General features: G+C 47.3%; 1 protein-coding gene across 1 annotated transcript in view; it reads left to right on the top strand.

The window, feature by feature from the left end:
- SLC18A2 (synaptic vesicular amine transporter) overlaps positions 1 to 21,150 on the top strand; it is a 36,638-nt gene extending 15,488 nt beyond the window's left edge. Inside the window, exons 10-16 of the mRNA NM_001315654.1 lie at positions 647 to 742; positions 11,015 to 11,093; positions 11,284 to 11,335; positions 12,135 to 12,198; positions 14,184 to 14,303; positions 14,454 to 14,587; positions 20,942 to 21,150. Coding sequence (NP_001302583.1) covers positions 647 to 742; positions 11,015 to 11,093; positions 11,284 to 11,335; positions 12,135 to 12,198; positions 14,184 to 14,303; positions 14,454 to 14,587; positions 20,942 to 21,046 — 650 coding nt within the window. The 3' untranslated portion in view covers positions 21,047 to 21,150. The remainder of the gene's footprint in view (positions 1 to 646; positions 743 to 11,014; positions 11,094 to 11,283; positions 11,336 to 12,134; positions 12,199 to 14,183; positions 14,304 to 14,453; positions 14,588 to 20,941) is intronic.

Below are 21,689 nucleotides of genomic sequence, written 5' to 3' on the forward strand. Positions count from 1 at the left end.
TTCATTACACAGATGAAAACATGGCTGTAAGAGCCTCAGGCTGCCTGAGTCAGTCTCTGTGTGATCTGGAAGTGGCCTGAGTTACTGAGTGGCCTCAAGAAAGTAACTTATTAATAAATTGGGAACATTAAACCAAGTGATTTCTAAGCCTCCCTCCAGTTTCAAACTTTATGACTCTGGGGTTCTGGTTGTTTTCAGTAGTAATAATTTAAAAAGCACGGAGTTACCGTCGTGACTCAGTGGTTAACCAACCTGACGAGTATCCATGAGGATGTAGGTTCGATCCCTGGCCTTGTTCAGTGGGTTAAGGATCCAGCATTGCCATGAGCTGCAGTGTAGGTCACAGACACGGCTTGGATCCCGAGTTGCTGTGGCTGTGGTATAGGCCAGCAGCTACAGCTCCGATTCGACCCCTAGCCCAGGAACCTCCACATGCTGTGAGTGTGGCCCTCAAAAGATCAAAAAAGAAAAAAAAAAGGCAGCCTTCCCCACTATCTCTTAACGTGTGGTTTCTCTTTTTCTTACACAAGTAGAAGTTCTGGGTGCCCCTGCTGATTGTTCTGGCTGTGGGCCCATGGGATTTCACTGTGTGGGGGACACTCGAGACCCCAAACAGAAGGACACTGACTGTCTTCTTCCCCTAAAGGGTCCATCTGCTTTGCAAACATGGGGATTGCCATGCTGGAGCCGGCCCTGCCCATCTGGATGATGGAGACCATGTGTTCGCCCAAGTGGCAGCTGGGTAAGACTGGGCTGGGTGCTCCTGATTCTGCAGCTTTTCTCCCCAGAGTGGGTCTCGTTCTTGTAGCCCTGCTGAGCTGCTGGTAGCAGGATGATGAAGTGACTGTTTCTGTTTGACCCTTAAAGGGGTTGATGCTTAGGTTAAGCAGTGAGCTCTGGGGCTTGTTTCAGCTCCAGTGTCTGTGTCATCCCCGACGGATGCATGGTTAGTGCGAAGGCAACAGACGTGGGCGGAAGAGAGAGAGCAAGCGTACATTTGGCGTCCCCCCATGTTTTTGATCTGGACTAGTTATTATATTAAGTGTATGCAGACAGAAATAACATTTATGTGAGAAAAACAACAAACTTAGTTCTTAAAAGGATGAATTTTTGAAAGTTTTTTTTTTTTTTCTTTTCTTATTAGGTCCACACTCATGGCACATGGAGGTTCCCAGGCTAGGGGTCGAATCAGAGCTACAGCTGCTGGCCTGCGCCACAGCCACAGCAACTTGGGATCCAAGCCATGTCTGTGACCTACACTGCAGCTCGAGGCAACGCCAGATCCTTAACTCACTGAGTGAGGCCAGGGATCCGACCTACAACCTCATGGTTCCTAGTCGGATTCGTTTCTGCTGTGCCACGACAGGAATACCCTGAAAGTATTTTTTAATTTAGAAAATAAAGCATGCTTATTGTTAAAAAATCAAGGAATTCCCTGATGGCCTCGCAATTAAGAATCCAGTTAGGAAGCCACTGCTGTGGCTCTGGTTATAGCTGTGGTGCAGTTTCCATCCCTGGCCGTGGAAACTTCTGTATGCCATGGGCGTAGCCAAAAAAAAAAAAAAAAAATCAAAGTACAGGGACTGAGGAAGTAAAAATTTAAAAATCTCATTTTCAGCTTTCTGTCCTCTCCCTACCCAGTCCTCTGTGACATTCATTGTTAACAATTCATGTATCTTTTTCCAGATAGTTCTGCATTTATCACCATGTGTGTGAAATGCTTGAAAACCCAACCGAAGTGGCATCTTGCCATTTATATCATTGTGCAACTTATTTTTCTATGTTTCTGTGTCAGAATGGGTAGATTTACTTTACAAAATTAATTAAATCTTAATTTTTTATCAAGTTACACATGCATGTAATTTTTATGTTAAGTAGCATCATAAATATCATGAGAAAACAGCAGTCTTTGCCTCATGCCTCCTCATGTCAAATCCCTTCCTCAGATTTGATCACTTTCAACTCTTGTAGTTGTTTCTTCTGCTAATTTCCTTTGTCTCTAAATAATATGTGTACACTCCTATTTTTTGATTTCCAAGTTTGTTTATTGTCTACCAGCTTCCTAATAGAGTAGACAAGGCTCTAATGCCATTATTTTTCTTCTGGAAAATATGAACAACCAACTCACATGTTTTCTCACCTTCTGTCCTTTCTTTCTCACCTTCTGATTTGGGTTAGATTGGCATGCAGTATTGATATTATTGTGACTATGTAAACATTGTTTGAAGATGAGCTCTTTAGGGTTCTGTAATTCCTTTCTTTTTAACAAACCTTTTGTTTTTCCTGGAGTTGGTAATTGCTGTGTATTTCCATTTCCTTAGATTTATGTGTAGCATTCCTGAGTATATCCCTCAACTTCTATTGCAGAGATGAAAGACCCTCTAAATGTGGCCAGGTATATCAGCAAACCTAAGCTTTCCGGTTATTTGCTTGCTGCTGGACATCTGTCCCATGTCATTCTGTCTTCCTGTTCTAGTCTAGACTTGTTCTCCAGGCCATCCTGAGATTCTCCTCTTCTCATACCTGGGCATCTTCTTTGCTTCTCTTCTATTTCTTGTACCCTCCTCTCCTGTGTTCCTCTCTCTTGGCTTACTTTCTCATTGTGTTGGAGCACATCCTCCAGCAGCTTCCTGAGAAGAGGGTGCTTGGCAGGTAAATGTTTTCTGAGATTCTACATATCTGCAGGCATCTTTGTCTTGCCTCAGCTGTATCCTAAGTCTGGTCAACTTCATCTGTTTGGGTATATAATTCTCGGTTGGAAATCCTTTTCCTTCAGAGTCTTGAGGACGCTGTCCTGTTATCCTCTGGCATCCAGGGTTGCTGTTGAGGAGCCATGTCCTCATTCCCCATCTTCTGTTGGAGCTTGCAGGCTTCTCTTCCTCTCTGGGTTATTAGCATCCATGATGGTGATTTGCAGGGGGTCTCTTTTCCTGCACTGTGCTGGGCATTTGCTTGGTCAGTCTCCTCTGCTGAGAAACCCCTTCTTTCAGTTCTGGGAAACCTTTTTGTATGACTTCTTTAATCCTCCCCTCTCTTCTGTTTTCTTTACTGGTATTCCATTTGGTGAGATGTTGGACCTCTCCATTTTATACTTTTGATTTCTTGTCTTGCCTTCCCTATTTCCATTGATTTCTCCATCATCATCCTCTAAACTCTATTGGACTTTTATCATTGATGGCATCATTTCACAAATTTTGAAGAGTCCTTTCATATTTACCCTCAGTGGTTTTGTGTATGTGTGGGGGCTGTAGGGGGGTCGTCAAAATAATATCTTACCATTTAGTAGGAAGACTTCTCTTCACCTCCTACTTCAGCCTCTTATGTCAGTTTCAGTCTGCTGGGGTCGTTGAACCTTTTCAATTACAGGTTCTTTTAAGAAACCTTCTCCTGCCAGGGTGAACCATTGAGGGCTGGCGGAGTCCAACTGCTCCTAAAAACAACCCTCTTTCTGGCTGACAGCCTCCACCCTCCAGGTTCACAACACCTGGAACCTTCAGTCTCTTAATGTTCTGGGTTCTGAGGCACAAAAGTTCTTGCTTCTTCAGCCCACTCCACGTGCAGGTGGAAGGGTCCAGTGTTCTGTGCTGCATGCATCGCTGCTTTTCCTGTGTGTTCCTCCCTCTGGTTGCCCTCTCCCCTCTTCTGTTGTCTGTCTTCAGCAGAGAGGGGAGGGTTTCTAGTTTTCTTTTATTCCTTTACTAAAATTGAAATGAGTTTTGGAGCGGGAATGGCAAACCCACAGATTCAATCAGCCCTGTTTAGCTGGAAGCCTGTCATTCATGCTAATGATTGCCTGTCTTTCCACTTTAAGGTTAGACCCTAAATTTTCAACCAATCCTTGTTGCTGAACATTCGGGTTCATTCCAATTTTTGCCATCAGAAACCATACTGCAGTGAATGCCCTTTCTGTGTATTCCTGTTCCTGTTTGGAAGTACATGAAGTACATGTGACTGTAGGACAAATTCCTAAACTTGAATTTGCATTTTGATATTGGGTAGCATTGAACAAACACAGGTATTATCGATCGGCCTTTCAATCTTTCCCAATAGAGTGTGTGAGAAAAAGGTCTCATTTGATTTATTTTTACAAATTCTTTGTGAGTGAAATTGAGCTCTTTTCATATGTTTATTATCCATATCTATTCCCTTTACTGTGAATTTCTAACTAATATCCTTCGCCCATTTTTTTCTATTGAATTTTTAAAAAAATTGATTGTAAGTATTTTAACAGATACTCATCTTTGTCAGATGTTTTGCAAATGTTGCCCTTTGTTGTATGTCTCTGACTTGATAGATGGATTTTCTTTTTCTTTTCTTTTCTTTTTTTTTTTTTTTTGGCCACTCAGAACATTTGAAATGCTACGAGTCAGATTGGGCAGGCTTCCTCTTTACGTCATCGTCATTTCCGGTCAAGCTCAGGAAGGCCTCGCCTATCTAGGCCAGGATGCTTTTTTCACCCATGTTTTCCTCCAACAAATTTGTGACTTGTTTTTTACATTAAAATCTTGGATTTTCAGGGAATCCACTTTGCCCTCAGGTGTGTGGTGGGGATCTGGGGTTACGGTTTTCTGTCCGGCCAGCCAGCCCTACCCTCTGAGTCCATCTGATTCTTCCCGTGTTTCATGCTCAAAATGCCTGTGTGTCCTTGGGTCTGTTTCTGGACGTTGCTCTTCTGTTCTGGTTGTCTGCTTGTATTCCTGTGTAAGTTCCCTCCTATTTAATTACTGTAGCTTGAGAGTGTTGCTTCATATCTGGAAGGCTGGTCCCTGCACACACAGATTTTTTTGTAAGAATTTATCAGTTGTCCCCCCTAGAGATTTGTTTTGCTTTTCATGGTCCTTTCTGCCTTTATATTAACATCTTCAGATGCAGCCTCTCCCGTCCTGAATAGGCTGACCTTGTGAGTGCCCCAGACCTTCCCCGGGTGAACGTGCATTGCCCTATGGGGGTGTCTTGGCAGCTGCTGCCTCCTGGCTGGGGCTTGTCTCTGTCTTCCCTGCCATGCTTCAGGGGGCCTGGCCTGAGCCCTAGTCCTCTTGGCTTCTGCATTGAATTTCTGTTCCTTCATTAAAAAGTCCTCCGTTAGGAGTCCTCCTGTGGTGCAGTGGATTGAAGACCCGCCGTTGTCACTGCACCCTGAATGTTGTGGGCACAGACAAAAAGTCTCAGATGGCTGGAAGCTGGGTCAGATGGAGACTGCTAATGGGTGGGAGGTTTCTTTTTGGAGTGATGAAAGTGTTTGGAGTTAAATAGTGGTCATGGTTGCACAACCCTGTGAATATCCTAAAAGCCAGTGAACTGTGTACTCTGAAAGGGTGAATTTTGTGGTAGGTTGGTTATGTGTCATTTGCCGCTATCAGCATCAAGGCCTGAAGAGCATGCCCTCATCTTTTGCCAAACTGCTGTTTGCTAACTCGAGGAGAGAGGAAGTCCACCCTCCTGCAGAGTGGGGGGCCCTCCTTGGCGCCTTTGAGAGCCTCTGGGCTTCCTCTGCTGTCTCCAAGGCTGGGAAGTTCAGAGCCAGATTTCTGCCTAAGAACTAGCCTGAGTTTAGCTCTCAGAATCCTTCCGCCTTGACTTTCTCTCTCCTCGAGTTAGCAAACAGCAGGTTTGCAAAAGATGAGGGGATGCTCTTCAGGCCTTGATGCTGATAGCGGAGGATGACCCAGGGAAGCCGTTTTTCTGGGGCCCGAGGTGAGGGGGGCCTCCGAGTGTCCTCAGGAGGCCCCGGCGTGGGGGGCGTGTGGCTGCGACTGGAGCCCCGTGTCGGCCTTGCACGTGCTCCCGGGCAGAGACGCTCTTCTGGTGTCTCTGTTTTCTCCACTTAACCGACTTAACACGCTAATTGAACGCGTGTGGCTGCATGCAGGGCCCTTCGGCTGCTGGGCCCTCCTCTTCTCCAGACGCAGCCCGGGGCTTTCTTTTATAGTCTCACGTCAGCCAGAGACCCGGGGCCAGCCGGCTTAGATAGCAGGCCTTGGGCTGCCTAGATTTCATCAGGAGGTCCTCTTGTGGGGCTTATCACCCAGGCCAGATGGCCCCTGACCCTACCTTTCCTCCACTGAGGTCACTGCTCCCTTGTCTCAGAGCTGGCCTTGTGTTTTGCTCAAGAGACTCAAATTTCTGTCCCTGTTTGCCGTATCCTTTCTGGTGTGAGAGGAAGCGCCCCCCTCCCCCTTCCGGGGCCTCAGCAGCTTGCACCCCACTCCTCCTGAGCCCCTCAGGCCCCTCTGAGCCTTATTGAGAAGGTGGCGGACCTGGCCCTGAGGCCAGGACCCAGTGGCAGGAGGCGGGAGCCGCCCCTCCCCGTTCAAGGTCCTCTCCAGTCCCGTGTGAAGAGGGAAGTTTCTGGAGAGAGGCTGGAGGATTTGAAGTCAAAGCAGAATAATCTTATGGCTTTGTCTGCCAATCGTGCGTGGGGGACACACGATTGCTCTTGTTGAATGCTGTGTTTGTGGCCGCGATTTTGGGGGAAGGTAAAGGTGCAGCCGCCCCCCACTCTGGAGGGCTCCCTTGTGAGCCTGGCCCCTCAACTCCTTGCGCTGCCCCCTTGGGGGTGGCCCTGGGTTTGGGTTGATGGAGAGAGACGCATCATGGTGTCTCTACCTCAAGTCCTGGGTCAGGTTCCCAGAGATATCCAGAGGCTTAGGGAGTCAAAGTTCACGGTCATGGTGAGGCCTGGGACCCTGAAAGGGAAGCTTGAGCTCTGAGGAGCAGATTCGAGACAAGAGTCCTACAAGGCTCTTCCTTCCGGTTCTTTTTCTTTTTTTTGTGTGTGTGTGTTTTCTTTTTAGGGCACCTACGGCATATGGAGGATCCCAGGCTAGGAGTCGAATCAGAGCTGTAACCACTGGCCTACGCCACAGCCACAGCAATCGGGGATTTGAGCCGTGTCCGAGACCTACACCACAGCTCACGGCAACACCGGATCCTTAACCCACTGAGCGAGGCCAGGGATCGAACCTGCGTTCTAATGGATGCCAGTCAGATTCGTTTCCCCTGCGCCATGATGGGAACTCCCCTTCTGGTTCTTTAAGGAGGTGTGGTGATGCAGTGCAGGAGGGAAGGACTCTGCCTGCTGGTGGGGAACCTGTGCTGCTCCAGCCAGCTGTGACCTCGGGCGTGTCCTCCGCCAGCCTGGCTGGGTAGCAAAGACAAGATAATGCCAACACCCCGTGGTTCTGGGATGTGAGGACTTCAGCCTCCTGAGCCTCCTTTGGCTTTTTTTTTTTTTTTTTTTTTTGCCATTTCTTGGGCTGCTCCCACAGCATATGGAGGTTCCCAGGCTAGGGGTCTAATCGGAATGTAGCCGCCGGCCTACGCCAGAGCCACAACAACGTGGGATCCGAGCCGCGTCTGCAACCTACGCCACAGCTCACGGCAACGCTGGATCCTTAACCCACTGAGCGAGGCCAGGGATCAAACCCGCAACCTCATGGTTCCTAGTCAGATTTGTTAACCACTGAGCCACGACGGGAACTCCTGAGCCTCCTTTGGGAGGGGACCATTGCCCATTCTGGTTCCCAGTGAGCCCTTGGGGACATCAGGGACGGGCAGACCACTTGGTGAGCCCTTGTGACTGGAGGTGAGCAAGGAGGCACCAGCAGCCATGGGGAGGGGGCGGTGGCCCTGGCACAGAGGGTTGCCCAGGCCCAGTCAAGGCTTTTCTCACAGGGCTGGGAAAAGGCCTAAAATGTTTTGCAGGTGACAGGAATTTCGGGGGGCTGGGGGGATAAAGGTTCTAGTTAGCTGCAGATTCTGAAAGATCTCCACAGGCAGAAACAAAGACCTGAAAAGGATGGGGTGGAATCCTCTGGTGAGAGTGCAAAGTCCTTCACAGAGTGGGAGATGCCCCAAGGAGGCAAAGTGGGGGGCCTGGAGGAAGTGCAGGTCTGTGCACTGCAAGCCGGCTGAGTGCCGAGTGGACCAGGGCTCCAGAATTGCCTGCACAGGCATGGCTGACCAAGGGGCCCGACCGCAGAGGAGGAGTCATTCATTTGGCCCTTCTTTCCTTCTTCAGATGCCAGTGGTCCTGTGCTCTGTGCCCATCCTAGGTTGGGGAAGTTCTGGGAACCAGGTTTCAAGGTAGAGAAAGAACTTGAACTTGTATAAGGGGCCATGGCTGGTGCTCTGTCACCGGGGGCCAATCCAGAGCCTGGTCGGGTTTCATTGGAAAGCTGGGTGGCGGCTAAGATGTTGCTCGCTCTTCCCGCACTTTAGGCCTGGCTCAAGGGGGTTGAAACTGGCTTCTCTTGGCTCCGGACTGTGTGCCAGGAGCAGGGCCGGTGGGTGTGGGTGATGGGAAGGCTTAGGGCTCGGTGTTAGGAGGCCTGCCCTGCAGTAGGAGCTGCTCCTGCAGGGGCGTCCGGAAGAGGAGTGGACTCCCCGACACAGGTCTCAGAACAGAGTTAGATGCCCGCCCCGCCGCCCATGGACCCCAGACGGGCTCCTGAGCTGAGTTTTCTTTGAGGTCAGAGAGGCCGGTTCTGTCGAATGTGCGAAGTCGGGGAGGTTCTGGTGAGGCAGAGGCTGCTGAGGCTGTGTCTACACAGGAATCGGAACTCGGGGCCCGAGATCCAGCGGGTCCTGTCCCAGCCTGGAGTTCCTGGACTGGGAACTGAGGACTCTGCCCCCCGGAACCTTCACGGAACAGCCCGGATACTTTCAGCTCTGTGACAGGAGTCCTCACGCAGGGTCTTTGCTTGGAAAGGGGGTTGGCTGTGTACTGGGCTCCTGTGTGCCACTGTGGACTTGGCCGGGTGAGACCGTCGGAGTGCTCTCTGCTGGCAGGAACCTCCTGCAGCCTGCGGGGTCAGCCAGCCGGGCTGCATGGTGGGGAGGGGCTTTGTAGAGGTGGCAGGGCACGGGGTGAGACTGGGAGTGCAGGTGCCAAGGCCCTTATTGTGCCAGTTGCCATGGGATCCTCTTCCATGGAGGTGAATGCAGTAGGAGCCGTAGGAGCTGTGGCTGTGTTGTGGGCGCTGAGAGCTTAAAGTGACCCACTCCAGCCTCAGCTGGTAAGTTTCCAGCTGAAATGAACATCTCATTTCAGGCCCCCATTCTGGGCTTTTTGCTTGAGAATCGTGAAGTTGGTGTTTACGATCCGAGAGTCAGCTGACCCTTGGACAACTCATGAGTCAGAGACGCTGACCCTCCGCACAGTTGAAAGTCTCTGTAACGTCTAGTCAGCCCGCAGTGTCTGCGGTTCCAGAGCGCATGGTACTTTTACAAGTCTGTGCACAAGTGGACCTGCGCAGTTTAAACCCATGTTGTGCAAGGGTCAGCCTCCTGCTGTCCACGGAGACATTGCAAGCTGCTCCTGGGTCCCATGTGTGAGCTCAGTGGCCCCCTGGTTCAGGAAGACGTAGCTGGTCTTGGGCTTCCCTGGGCTTGTCCACATCCCTGCTTTGAAGCTTTGACTTCAGAGATGCCTTCATGCTTTGCTCCTGGGTCAGGAGTCGCCAACAAGCCATTCGGGTGGGTTCTCTGCCAGCTGCTTCCTTCGACCTGCGCTCACATAGTGTCTGTGGGCCAAATTCAGCCCATAGGTAGGGTTTGCTTGGCTAGTACTCTGTTGGCCTGCATGTTTATGCTTTGTTTTTTGGTTTTTTTTTTCCTTTCATTTTTTAAGTTTTATTGAAATATAGTTGATTTAAAATGTGATCATTTCTGCTGTGCAATGAAGTTTATGTTTTTAAAAAACTAATTGTCGGAGTTCCCGTCGTGGCGCAGTGGTTAACGAATCCGACTAGGAACCATGAGGTTGCGGGTTCGGTCCCTGCCCTTGCTCAGTGGGTTAACGATCCGGCGTTGCCGTGAGCTGTGGTGTAGGTTGCAGACGCGGCTCGGATCCCTCGTTGCTGTGCCTCTGGCGTAGGCCGGTGGCTTCAGCTCCGATTCAACCCTTAGCCTGGGAACCTCCATATGCCGCGGGAGCGGCCCAAGAAATAGCAACAACAACAACAACAAAAGACAAAAAGACAAAAGACAAAAACAAAAACAAAAACAAAAAAAAACTAATTGTCAGCATTTAAAAATCAGGAGATTTCACATAAGAATCTAGAAAGTCCAGCTTTTCTAGAAAAGCCAGAATTTCCCGTGGGGGATGGCATCTTTTGAAAAGAGATTGTCCTGTTGGCCTAATAATGGATGGGGACCCGGTGGAGCTGATGCGGACAGATACCCTGGCCACCAGGCCCGGGTTGGCTTGAGTAGGCTTTTCTGTTTGATGAAGAGGGTCCGTTCAAGGCCACACTGCCACCGGCAGCTGGAAACCAGGCTCATCTTGGGGCTCGCGAGGTCCCCTCTTCTGGGAGAGCGTTCACCCTTGCTCATAGGACTTGGCTACAAATGTGACCATATCGACTTTTTTTTTTTTTTTTTTTTTGGGGGGTGGAAAGATGTTCATAAAGCTAATTGAAAAAAGCAGGAGGTAGAACCAGAAGTATAACCCCATTTTTTTTTTTTTTGAAAAACGCCACCAAAATCTTTTGCATATGCATTTATTTATGTGCATATACACTTAAAGGAAAACAACTGTGGTGATTATCTGAGTGATGGGTGTGGGATAATTTTAACTTTTTCCTTTGTGCCTCTCATAATGTTTGCCAGTTTTGTCCACTCCTGTGTCTTACTTCTATTGTATGCATAGCAAAGGGGGGTGACAGAAGCAGATGCCACCACTGCTCGCCACCTGTGTGGGTAGCAGCTGGTGGCTCCTGGCTCTTGGTCCCCGGGTAAAGCTTGCCACCGGGCAGAGGTGGAGGAGAGATGAAGCCGATGATAGAGGAAGGAATCTCATTTCTGGGGTGCCTCAGCAGCTTCGTGCGGACTGATGAGCCAGGCAGGGTCCGGACTGGCTCCATCAGCTGCCGGATATTAGCTGCTTGGGAGCAGGGCCTCCGGGCTTCATTTCATCGCCTCTAATCACCACTGTGGTGGCTCCTGTTTATTAGCTTTTCTCACATTTGACTGATAGCAGTACTGATATGGTGTCCTTTTCATAAATTCACAGGCGTTGCTTTCTTGCCAGCTAGTATCTCTTATCTCATTGGAACCAATATTTTTGGGATCCTCGCGCACAAAATGGGGAGGTAAGCTGAAATGAAACACCACTCATTCTGCTATAATAATGTAGTTCTTTAAAAAAAAAAAAAAAAAAAAAAGGATTTCCAAGTGTTTCTGCCTTGCTCAGCTAGTACAAGTAATTGCTTTGATTTCCATTGAAAACTTGGAAGGGAGGGGAAGTCATTTATTGATAGTGCTTTTTTGTTTTTTTGACAGGTGGCTTTGTGCTCTTCTAGGAATGATAATTGTTGGAATCAGCATTTTATGTGTGAGTAAAAGATGGCATTTTGCAAATGGGAATAATCTGTGAATGACACTTTTGCTTTGGGCAAGGATCACCAAGAAATGTTTTATAGCTGTTTGAAGTTTGTTGATAGTTTTATTCCATCTTCCATTCTCTATCTTTTTTTTCTTTTGTCCTTTTAGGGCCCCACCTGCGGCACATGGAAGTTCCCAGGCTCGGGGTCGAATTGGAGCTATTACTGCTGCCCACATCCTCATGGATACCAGTCAGGTTCGTTACCGCTGAGCCACGAAGGGAACTCTCTCATTTTTTATCTTCTTAAAAATTTTGGACAGAACTCTCCAAAGGGTTTATTTTCATTTTCTGTCCATTAGAAATTATTTAGAAAGTTTTATTATATCGTTTTCATTTCTCCCCCCCTGGCCAAGATCTTAAACAATACAAATGTCTTGTATATTCTAGGGCAACTAGCCAGAAATAATAACAAGATTTTTTCTAGAATAAAAGATATTCTATCAAAGGCCAATATCTACCACAAATGAGACCTCCTGGTCCTTTTCAAAAATATGGAGTATGGACTGGGCTGACCTGTCACATACAGCAGTGAATTAGCTTTTTGTAGCGGTCACAAAATCCATTTCAACTCTGTTAAAGATTTGGAGGGTCCCCTTCTGCCCAGACCCCATCCGGCTTCCACCTTCTATTTCCTCCAGAAAGGAACGTGCATAACAGGCTAGAGAACACATATCTTTAAGACTTTCTAAGATGACTTGGAGTTGGTTATCATATGTTATTGTAGCATAACTTTGATTTCCTCTTACAGATTCCTTTTGCAAAGAACATTTACGGACTCATAGCTCCCAACTTCGGAGTTGGCTTTGCAATTGGTAAGTCACACGCACCTTGAACTTAAATTTAAAACTCTTTTTTTTTTTTTCCCCATTACTAAGAAAAAGTTCCTTTTACTCGGGCAGACTCTAGTTACTCAATCTAAAATTTCTAGAAGCTTGACGTGAGGCTGTGGGCAGCTTAGCTCAAGTGCAACTTGTAGATCATCCAGAGAAGGCTATCTGCTTCCACGTACTGGTCGTCTATTTCCTGAAAACCAGAAATGTAAAAGCCTGATATTTACAGAAGCTGACTGCTGTTCTACTGCTGAGCTTGGGCAAACAGGAGAATTGCTTACTCAGAGCACATTTGTTTGAGCTTATATCTTTGCAAAGACCTTCTATGTGGGGCTGGGGGACGATGACGTCATATGTATTTTTTAGAAGGTTTGGTACAGAAAAAGGTAACTAATGTATTGGTGAAATGTGGGCATTTTCACAGATGAAGGGGATGAGTCTTAACAGTAATGTGAGGAAGAGTGAGTCATGGTAGGAAAAATCTTGTTGATATTTTGGATCAATAGTGAATGCTTATTTCTCATTTAGAAGACCCAAGTTGATCATGATGAAGAGTAGAGCTAAATCTGTGACATGGTAAAAGCAGGAATTGAGTCTTTGGTACCAAAGCAGGGATGGAGCCTTTGCTGAGCCCTCAGACCATGTTAGGTTCTCCTAGTGTATCTGTGTGTGTGTGTGCATACATATGTGTGTATATGTATGTATGCACACACACACGCTCTCACAGCACCTTCATGGCATCATTCACAACCACAATTCATTTTTCAACTCTTTGTTTTGTCTGTCCCTCCATCCCAGCACCTTGTGCATTTTCTGGTGATCAGCCAATACCGGTTGAATGAAAGAAATTTCCCTTATCCTCCTGCCTCTGGTGGGTGTGTGGGCGAGGGAGCTAACATTTGAATGCCCAGCTGGGTGTGTGCACAGCTGTCATCTCATTTAGCCAGTCCTTATCATCTCCGTTTTATCGATGTGGAGACTGCTGTTCAGAGAGATAAGGCATGGTGGTGTCATCCAGCCAGGGATTTGGACCCAATCTGAATACATGTGTTCTCTTTTTTTCTTTTTCTTTTTTAAGGGCCACACTCATGGCATAATGGAAGTTCCCAGGCCAGGGGTCAAATCAGAGCTATAGCTGCCAGCCTACGCCACAGCAAGAGCAATGCCAGATCCGAGCTGTGTCTGTGACCTACACCACAGCTCATGGCAATGCCAGATCCTTAACCCACTGAGTGAGGCCAGGGATCGAACCGGTGTCCTCTTGGATACTAGTTGGATTCATTACTGCTGAGCCAGGATGGAAACTCCGCATGTGTTCTTTCTTAATGCTTCCTGTCCCTGACTCTTCAAGAGATCAGAGACCCTAACATAGGTCTTGGTGGTGGCGGTTTTTAGCCAACTAAATGAGCAAACTTCTTTCAGTTTTACTTTCCTGAAGAGGGCAGGATGGCCTCTCAGACTTCTTCCTGTTCTGGTTCCTCCAGAGTCTCCCTAATACTTTCCAGCTTTACCTCTCATAGTCTAAGTGTGAGGCCAAAGTGTGGGTGAGGCTGGGTGAGGCATGGAGGTGTGTGCCCGCTCTTCGAGGGCAAGGGATGAGTGGACCAGAAATAGTGAATCAGGAAAACACCCACAGGGAGCAGACTTGGGGTCCACACAGCCAGTCACCCACATCCCTCTGGATCTGAAGAATAGCAGGTGAGACATTGGAGGACGAGGTGAGGCAAGGCAGAGAACAGGCACGTGGCGGTCTGGGTTCCAGTCCCAGCCTCCAGCATCTTCAGTTTGTTCTCAGTGAAAGGTGAGCTGTAGGAAGTTTGCCTCAAGACTTGCAGGTAGCAGTGATGAAAGGGGAAGAACCTTGGCAGGATTGTGAGTTGAGAACAATCCCTCAGTCCCTGAGGACATTCAGCCCGTCGTTGGTATCTGCCAGTTTTCTACAGATTGTGTTCCCTGACTGTCTGCAGGCATGGTGGACTCGTCAATGATGCCCATCATGGGCTACCTGGTCGACCTGCGGCACGTGTCTGTCTATGGGAGCGTGTATGCCATTGCGGATGTGGCCTTTTGTATGGGATATGCTATAGGTAAGGACATTCATTGGCTTTTCAAAACAACCTTTTTTTTTTTCTCAGTGCATGATTGATAATGCCTACTGAAAATTATTTAAACCTTTGCATCTTTCTGCCTATAAGACATTCAGGGAGAGCTTTATCTAATTTTCTGTTTCCTGAAAGGTCCTTCCGCTGGTGGGGCTATCGCAAAGGCAATTGGATTTCCATGGCTCATGACAATTATTGGAATAATTGATATTCTTTTTGCTCCTCTCTGCTTTTTCCTTCGAAGTCCACCTGCCAAGGAAGAAAAAATGGTAAGAAAATTATATGATGCACTGAAGTATTTCTTCATCGTTTTAGTGTGGTCTTCCGGATTGTGCCTTACAGCTTAGTTCTAAAATATATTTCTGCTCCTTTTGAGCAGAACTCCCCAAACGTGAATGATAAGAGTCTTCTTTTAGTTCATATCACATAGGACAGCTACTACTTTCACTGTACCAAGCGTTATGTTTATATATTTGAATGAAATTATTGTTGTACATAGATTAATAGTATAGATATTTTGTCAACCAAATGTAAACATGGGATAGTTCAATTAAATTTTCTAAGGTTCTTGAAAATCTTAAACATGACTTTTTTTTTGCCTCCTGTGCTTACTCCTAAGACAACCATTTTTGGTCCTATTTGCTTTTCTCTTTACCTTTACAGCTTTCAGTGTAATGTCTTAGTACTATTGCATAAGATTCTGGAGATGGTATTGATGTAGGTTACAGACCCTTATGAAAAAATATTGTTTATGCACCTTTGGGCACTCGCGAGCATGTATGACCTTTAAATTTGTAATTTCACAATCAGAATCATAGCTGTAGGCAAGGTATAGTATTGCGTGTAAAGTGTTCTTCTTTGAACAAATTCAAAGTTTTCAATTCTAAATCTGAATTTTGAAATGCATTAGTCATTTTAACCTTTCTGATAAGCGTTCTTGCCTGGTGGTGCTGCTGCTGCTTAGGATATGTTTTTTAGCCATCCAATGGTGATGGACATTCATCTGGTTGAAAGATGTCTAGTTGAGAGCCTCAGATTAAGAATGAATGAGGAGTTCCTGTCGTGGCTCAGTGGTTAATGAATCCGACTAGGAACCATGAGGTTGCAGGTTCGATCCCTGGCCTTGCTCAGTGGGTTAAGGATTGGGGGTTGCTGTGAGCTGTGGTGTAGGTTGCAGACACGGCTCGGATCCTGTGTGGCTGTGGCTGTGGCGTAGGCCAGTGGCCACAGCTCCGATTGGAGCCCTAGCCTGGGAACCTCCATATGCCGTGGGAGCAGCCCAAGAAATGGCAAAAAAAAAAAAAAAAAAAAAAAAAAAAAAAGAATGAGAGAAACAAGGCCAGGGAAGTGGTATTTTTGTGTGTAGGAATGGGTGAGGCTCACTTGTGATGTTTTCTGGGGAGCACATGGGAAGGTCTTGCTGATGCTGGCGCTGAAATGGGTCTTAATGTTTTGGCATTTCTTGAACTGCCCTTTTACGGTTTCCCCCAAAAGGTGTATTTAGAGACAGAGACAGACCCTGAAGTTAGGTTACTGCAGTCTTTGTTTCAGGCATCTTTTGCATTTATTTATTCATTCAATATATTTAAAGACTGTATCTAGCTCTGAGCACTACTGGCCTTGTACCCTTTACCATATCGGATTTAACTAGATAATTTCAAATTACCCGTGATCTGTTCGAGTCAAAGGAATGGAGGGGAAGCTGCTGCGGGAAGGGTTGTGACGGGAGCCAGCCCTCTCCCCGCTCCAGCATCCCTGAGCCTCGGCGGCTCTGAACAACCCTAGCACTTCACCGTGTATCTCTCTGGGCGCGTCCTCGTTTCCGGCCTGGCCCGCTGGGTTCCCCGACCAGCTCGGTTTGTCCGACCCCAGCACAGTTCATTGTCCGAATCTGGGTCAGAGAATTCTCTGTGCAACAGCAGAAAACAACTCTTGTTCTGCCGCCGCCGTGTACATGTGACTAAGGCTGAGTGAAGATCACCCCCCCGCCCCCCAAAAAAAGAGGGAAAAAGAAAGTCAGCTGCAGATGCCTTTGCCATTCGGGGACTGTTGAGACCCTCGGGAGATGGTGAGGGGCCAGCAGGGGCCCTGCAGCCGAGCTGCCTGGCCCGCGGGGGCCGGGGTGGATGTGAGGATGGAAGGAGGGCCTCCCAGCAGAGCGCCCCCGCGTGTCCGCCCCCGGGAAGAGCCCGGAGGCGGCTCCCAGCTCCCCGCTCCTCTCCTGCTCCAACCCGCCTCTGACTTGGCTTCCGCCCCGCAGCCCCGTGTCCTCCCCGCCTTCCCTTCGCAAGACGAGCGCCTCCTTCCTCGTCTCAGACCCATGGCCGCCCCGCGGGCAGCCCCGGCCGAACGGCGGATGTCAGCGGCTGCCCGTCATCTGCGTGTCGGCCGAGGCACGAGGGCTTCTCTGAGGCGTGGGGGGAAGTAGAAGGGGGTCAGGGGACGAGCGGGGGCCGCCGTGCGACGGCTGAAGGCGGCCTGGCGCCTTGTCCCACGTGCGGCCCAGGCTTCGGCGCCCTTGAGACAAAAGCCACTCTCACCATCACATGTCAAAACCCTGAAGTGCCGGGCGAGGTGAATCATGAAAAACTGCAGAGAATGTGCATCTCCCTGCCCTTAATTGATGCCCGGAATCGAAGGCACCACGTCCGATGCTGTTTGACTGGCATAACAGTGACGTGCGAAGGGAGCAGCCAGCAGCTGCCGCCCACCCGCCGGGCAGGGCAGGCCGGGCAGGAGGAGGCGGGCGGAAGCCGGGGCGCCTAACGAGGGCTCCAGGGCAGGTGCGTGGGGGGGAGCCATCGATTACTCAACCACTTGAGAAAATCCAATACCGACAATTCCTGGCGTTCAGGATCTGCAGTTAGCAAATGCAGCGCGTGTGAGGCCCACAATAAGGCACACGAACCTTAACAAATCATCCTTTCATTAGGAAGCCTTCTGAGAAAGTGGTGTGCGGCCGAAAGTTAGAAATGGAAATATGGCATGCTAGTTTATGGATCGTGAACCAGTGTGTGGGCACTTGTGTTTTTCTTCCATTTGGTTTACTGGATTTCTGATTTAAAAAAAAAAAAAATCAGTGTCATCAATACAGGCGGAGAAAAAAGCCTGTTAACTCCAGTCTCTTTGCAGGTAGAAGAAACACCAGCTCTGTCATTTGAGGAAACTGTTCCAGTTATAAGACAATTGCTCGTGGCCTCTAGCTCTCCGTCCCCGTGAGGAAAGCTGTGTTCTGGAATGGAGTTTTATTTTTTTAGGTTGCGTTATATTTAAAGATGAAGCACATTTCTTACCTCTTAATCTTGAAGTTTCTAATTGTTGCACAGACAGGAAAGTATGTGGTTTGAGGACTGCATCTTGCTTTACTGGATGACTCTGATGCAAAACCATCACTTTTTTTTTTTTTTAAAGATAGGTGGCAAATGAATCTTTTTTAGCGTATAGGCCTGGTATCTTTCAAAGTCCCGAAGCCTGGAACTCTTACATTTTAATACTTTTACTATTTCAATACTGTCTCACTTTCGTATTTGTCTTATTCTTCCACGTCACTTGGTCCCTCATGTTTTTACCACTTTGGAGATCTTGACTCTGATGTGTCTGAGATGAAACGGGGAATTTGGCAGGATGGGGTTTAACTCTTAGGAACTGAGCTTTGCTCTGAATGCGCACAGCAACCCTCTCCTTTTCCCTTGTCCTTCAGTCGAGAGTCAAACACGCCTTTCTCCCCACAGCATGCACAGAGCGCTGCTCTGATCACTAGGCTGCACCCGGGCCACTGGGCCCGCGTCCCTCAGGCACTCGACTTACCTACTTGGTCCTGCCAATGCCACTCCTTTTGTGGCACTTTTGGACTATTAAATGCCATCCTTCTTAATCATGTATGATTTTGTGAAAAAGTAAAACTATGAAAGGATTTCTTGTGTGTACCGTGTGTGTGTATCTTTCGGAAGAGGTTCTGAAGCCAGTAAGCTAGGCTTTAAAAGCTACAAACTATTTTAAGAAAGCAAGCTTCTTTATCTGATACAGGTAGTGTCAGTAAGATGCAGTTTGGTTAATTGATAAACTCTGACCATTTAAGCCTGTGTGATGCCAAATAATCAGTCTGACTGAACTTCCCTTGCAACAACTGCCGTTTTTTTCTTCCTTTTTTAAGGGCTGTAGCTGCGGCATATAGAGGTTCCTGGGCTAGAGGTCAGATCGGAGCTGTAGCTGCTGGCCTGCGCCACAGCCACACCGGATCCAAGCTGCATTTGCGACCTGCAGCTTGTGGCAACGCCAGATCCTTAACCCACTGAGCGAGGCCAGGGATTGAACCCATATCTTCACCAACACTATGTTGGTACTTAACCTGTTGAGCCACAATGGGAACTCCATGAATGCGGTTTTTAAATTAAGTCCATATTATGTGCTCCGTGCTGGGTTTGAGAGGCCCTTAAGTCTGTATGTACGTACTGTCGGTATAATGATGAACAAACCAAGGGCTAGAAGGCAGGTGTGGATAAAGTAGAATGATGGTCCTCCTTTCCGAGGCTGCCTCGCTGCCTTTGGGCCTAGGGTCAAGGCCCCCTGCCTGGCATGCAGGGCCCTGCAGTCTGGCCCTGGTGGGGCTTTCCAGCGAACATCCCCCTGAGCCTTATCACCAGGTCAGAGGTGGGGGCACAGGCTGCTTTACTTAATGCAGCATTTTTATTTTGGTGAATAACCTCTGTTGTGGTCATTCCCAGCTCCCTCCCTGTGCAAATCCTTTCCATCATTCAAGCTTCAGGTGCACCCCCATCTCTTCCATGCTGCTTTCCCTGAGCACTTAACCCCTGTGAGTGTTGCGCCGGCAGACCTGTGGATGCTGTTATTTGTGTGTGGCGAGGTCACTTGCTCGCTGGTAGAGGACCTTAAGGGCACCAACACGCATACCTGGTAGCTGCTCGCTGTTGTCCCATGTAATCCTGCTATAGCCCTAGAAGAGGCCACATCAGTAGGGTGGCGTTTCTTGTGGCATGTTCACATCAGTGTCACGTGAGGATAGTTACCTGGAATTTCATTTTAACCAGTCCCCTTGAGTAATTCTTGGGCATGTTTCTTTGAGGATCACTAATCCAGGGAGGCAAGACCTTGAGCTTTTTGGTGGTTAAACCTTTTGTGTTGCAAGCACACATCCACACGGGGACAAAGGTCCTGGTGTCCTGGGTCTACTGCTTCAGTCACTTCTTTTTAGAAAAATGGAGCCCTTTATTAAGCCCATGTGTCAATTCACTTGACAAGAAGCATAGTTAAAAAAAAAAAAGCTAAATTTGCACTGACCATTTGAGTTGCAGCCTAACTTAAAGGTTCACGGAAGTCCTTATCTTAACATGCCACACAGGCGTTATCATTGTAGAATTTTTTTTTTTTTTTTTTTTTTGGAAATGATAAGTGGGTTAAGCACTTAGCGAAGACACAGAAGCTTATCAAATCTGTGGGATGAGAGCTGGGAGGAGCAGCTAACAGACGCCCAGAGAGGTTGCAGTAGGTCAGCAGAAGATAAATTTTAATCCGGATAAATGTTGCCATTTAGATTTTCAAACTGCACAAAAAGGCACAGGGGGAATAGTTGACATGGAGGGAAACTCAGTCATGCCCGATGAGAGTTCATTTCAGTTGCCCCGACGTCCTGTGGCCGTGTCTGCAGCCCTGGTTATCCCGGGGAGTGTGGCGAGAGCAGGCTTTGGCCTAGGCTGCCTGGGTGTGCATCTGCCCTTTAGCTGCATGTCCCTTGTCAAGTTCTTTAACCTTGGTGACTACACAGAGGGTTATCAAGCTACCACAGAGGGTTATTGTGAAGTTGAGGTAACGCATCGAAAATGCTCAGCACGGTCCTAGCACGATTTAATACCTGCTGTATAATCCAGATGACATGCTTGGGCTGTACACTTTTGGGAGGAGTGATGATTATAGTGCTTCTCAGTTGAGGATGTTTATCATTTGAGGGTCATTAACATTTTTTTTCAACAGTAAGGGAGAGCACAAAATTTTTATGTTCATGAGAGTATTTTTTAAAATATACCTGAGCAAGAGAAGCCAGTCAGGATTTGGAGAGAGGTATTGTGGAAATGCCATTTTGAAAAGATCAGGGTTTGGTGACGTCTAGTCTGGGGAAATCTCAGGGACCACGGTAGTGGTCCCAAAATATTCTAAGGGCAGTCTGTGAAGACAGCTGCAATCGGAACTCGATCCATGAGTAGAAACATGAAGTCAGAGCTTGCCCCATTAAGGAGAGAGCACATCCTTAATAAGAGTGGATTGGTGACCTCCAGGGTCCCCCCACCCTAATTCCAAGACTCTGAGTATAATTCTTCCTAAACCTAACCTGCATTCCCCCTTCTTCATGGCTTAGTTTCTCCTAAATCGACTTTATGGCCCTTAAAGGTAAAAGGAAAATTCTGCAGAGACTGCTTCTGTTGTTTCCTATTAGAATTCTGAGTTTAGAACTCCAGGTCTTCTAGGCCAGGGATCTGGCGGTTGCACCAAATGACTGGTTGGTTAATAGTGGGGGTACTAATGTGGTTTTCAAACTACTAATCCTTAGAAACAAACCACCTTTTCTGTGAAACAATAAGTTAATGTATCTGTACTTTGCTCTCTTTTAGGCTATCCTCATGGATCACAACTGCCCCATTAAAACAAAAATGTATACTCAGAATAATATTCAGTCGTATCCAATAGGTGACGATGAAGAATCTGAAAGTGATTGAGACCCTCCAGTCATCCAACTATCTAGTTGTATAAAACAGTGTTTCCAGTGAACTGACTCATGCAGAACTGTCTTAGTCATACCGCTCATCCCTGGTGAAAGTGAAACAACCAAAGGTTCTTTCTTTTTCCATGGTTATGATCGATTGCCAACAGCCTTATAAAGAAAAAGCAGCTTTTCTAGGGGTTTGTATAAATAGTGTTGAAAACTTTATTTTATGTATTTGATTTTATTAAATATTATACAATATATTTTGATGAAATATAGTGTAAATCTATAAATATTTGAATCCAAATCAAATATAATTTTTTAACTTACATTCATGAACACTTGGGCAAAAAAGTGTTATATTTTTTCTGAATATTGGTTAATGAGTGTTTAAAACTAAAAGCACACATCTCTGAGACACTTCCAACAATGAAAACCTAGAAGTCTGAAAAACAGAATCAAGTAAGACAGCATATATTACGTAATGACACTGAATGTTGAGTTATTTAACTTGTAATTACAGCTGATCTTGAACAACAAGGGTTTGGGGATGCTGACACCCTACGCAGTCAAAAACCTGTGTCCAACTTTCCAGCCGGCCCTCCGCATCCACAGTTCCACATCTGTGGATTCAACCAACCTGGGGCCGTGTAGCA

Source organism: Sus scrofa, chromosome 14 (assembly GCF_000003025.6).
Source record: "Sus scrofa isolate TJ Tabasco breed Duroc chromosome 14, Sscrofa11.1, whole genome shotgun sequence".
Taxonomy (NCBI): Eukaryota; Metazoa; Chordata; class Mammalia; order Artiodactyla; family Suidae; genus Sus; species Sus scrofa.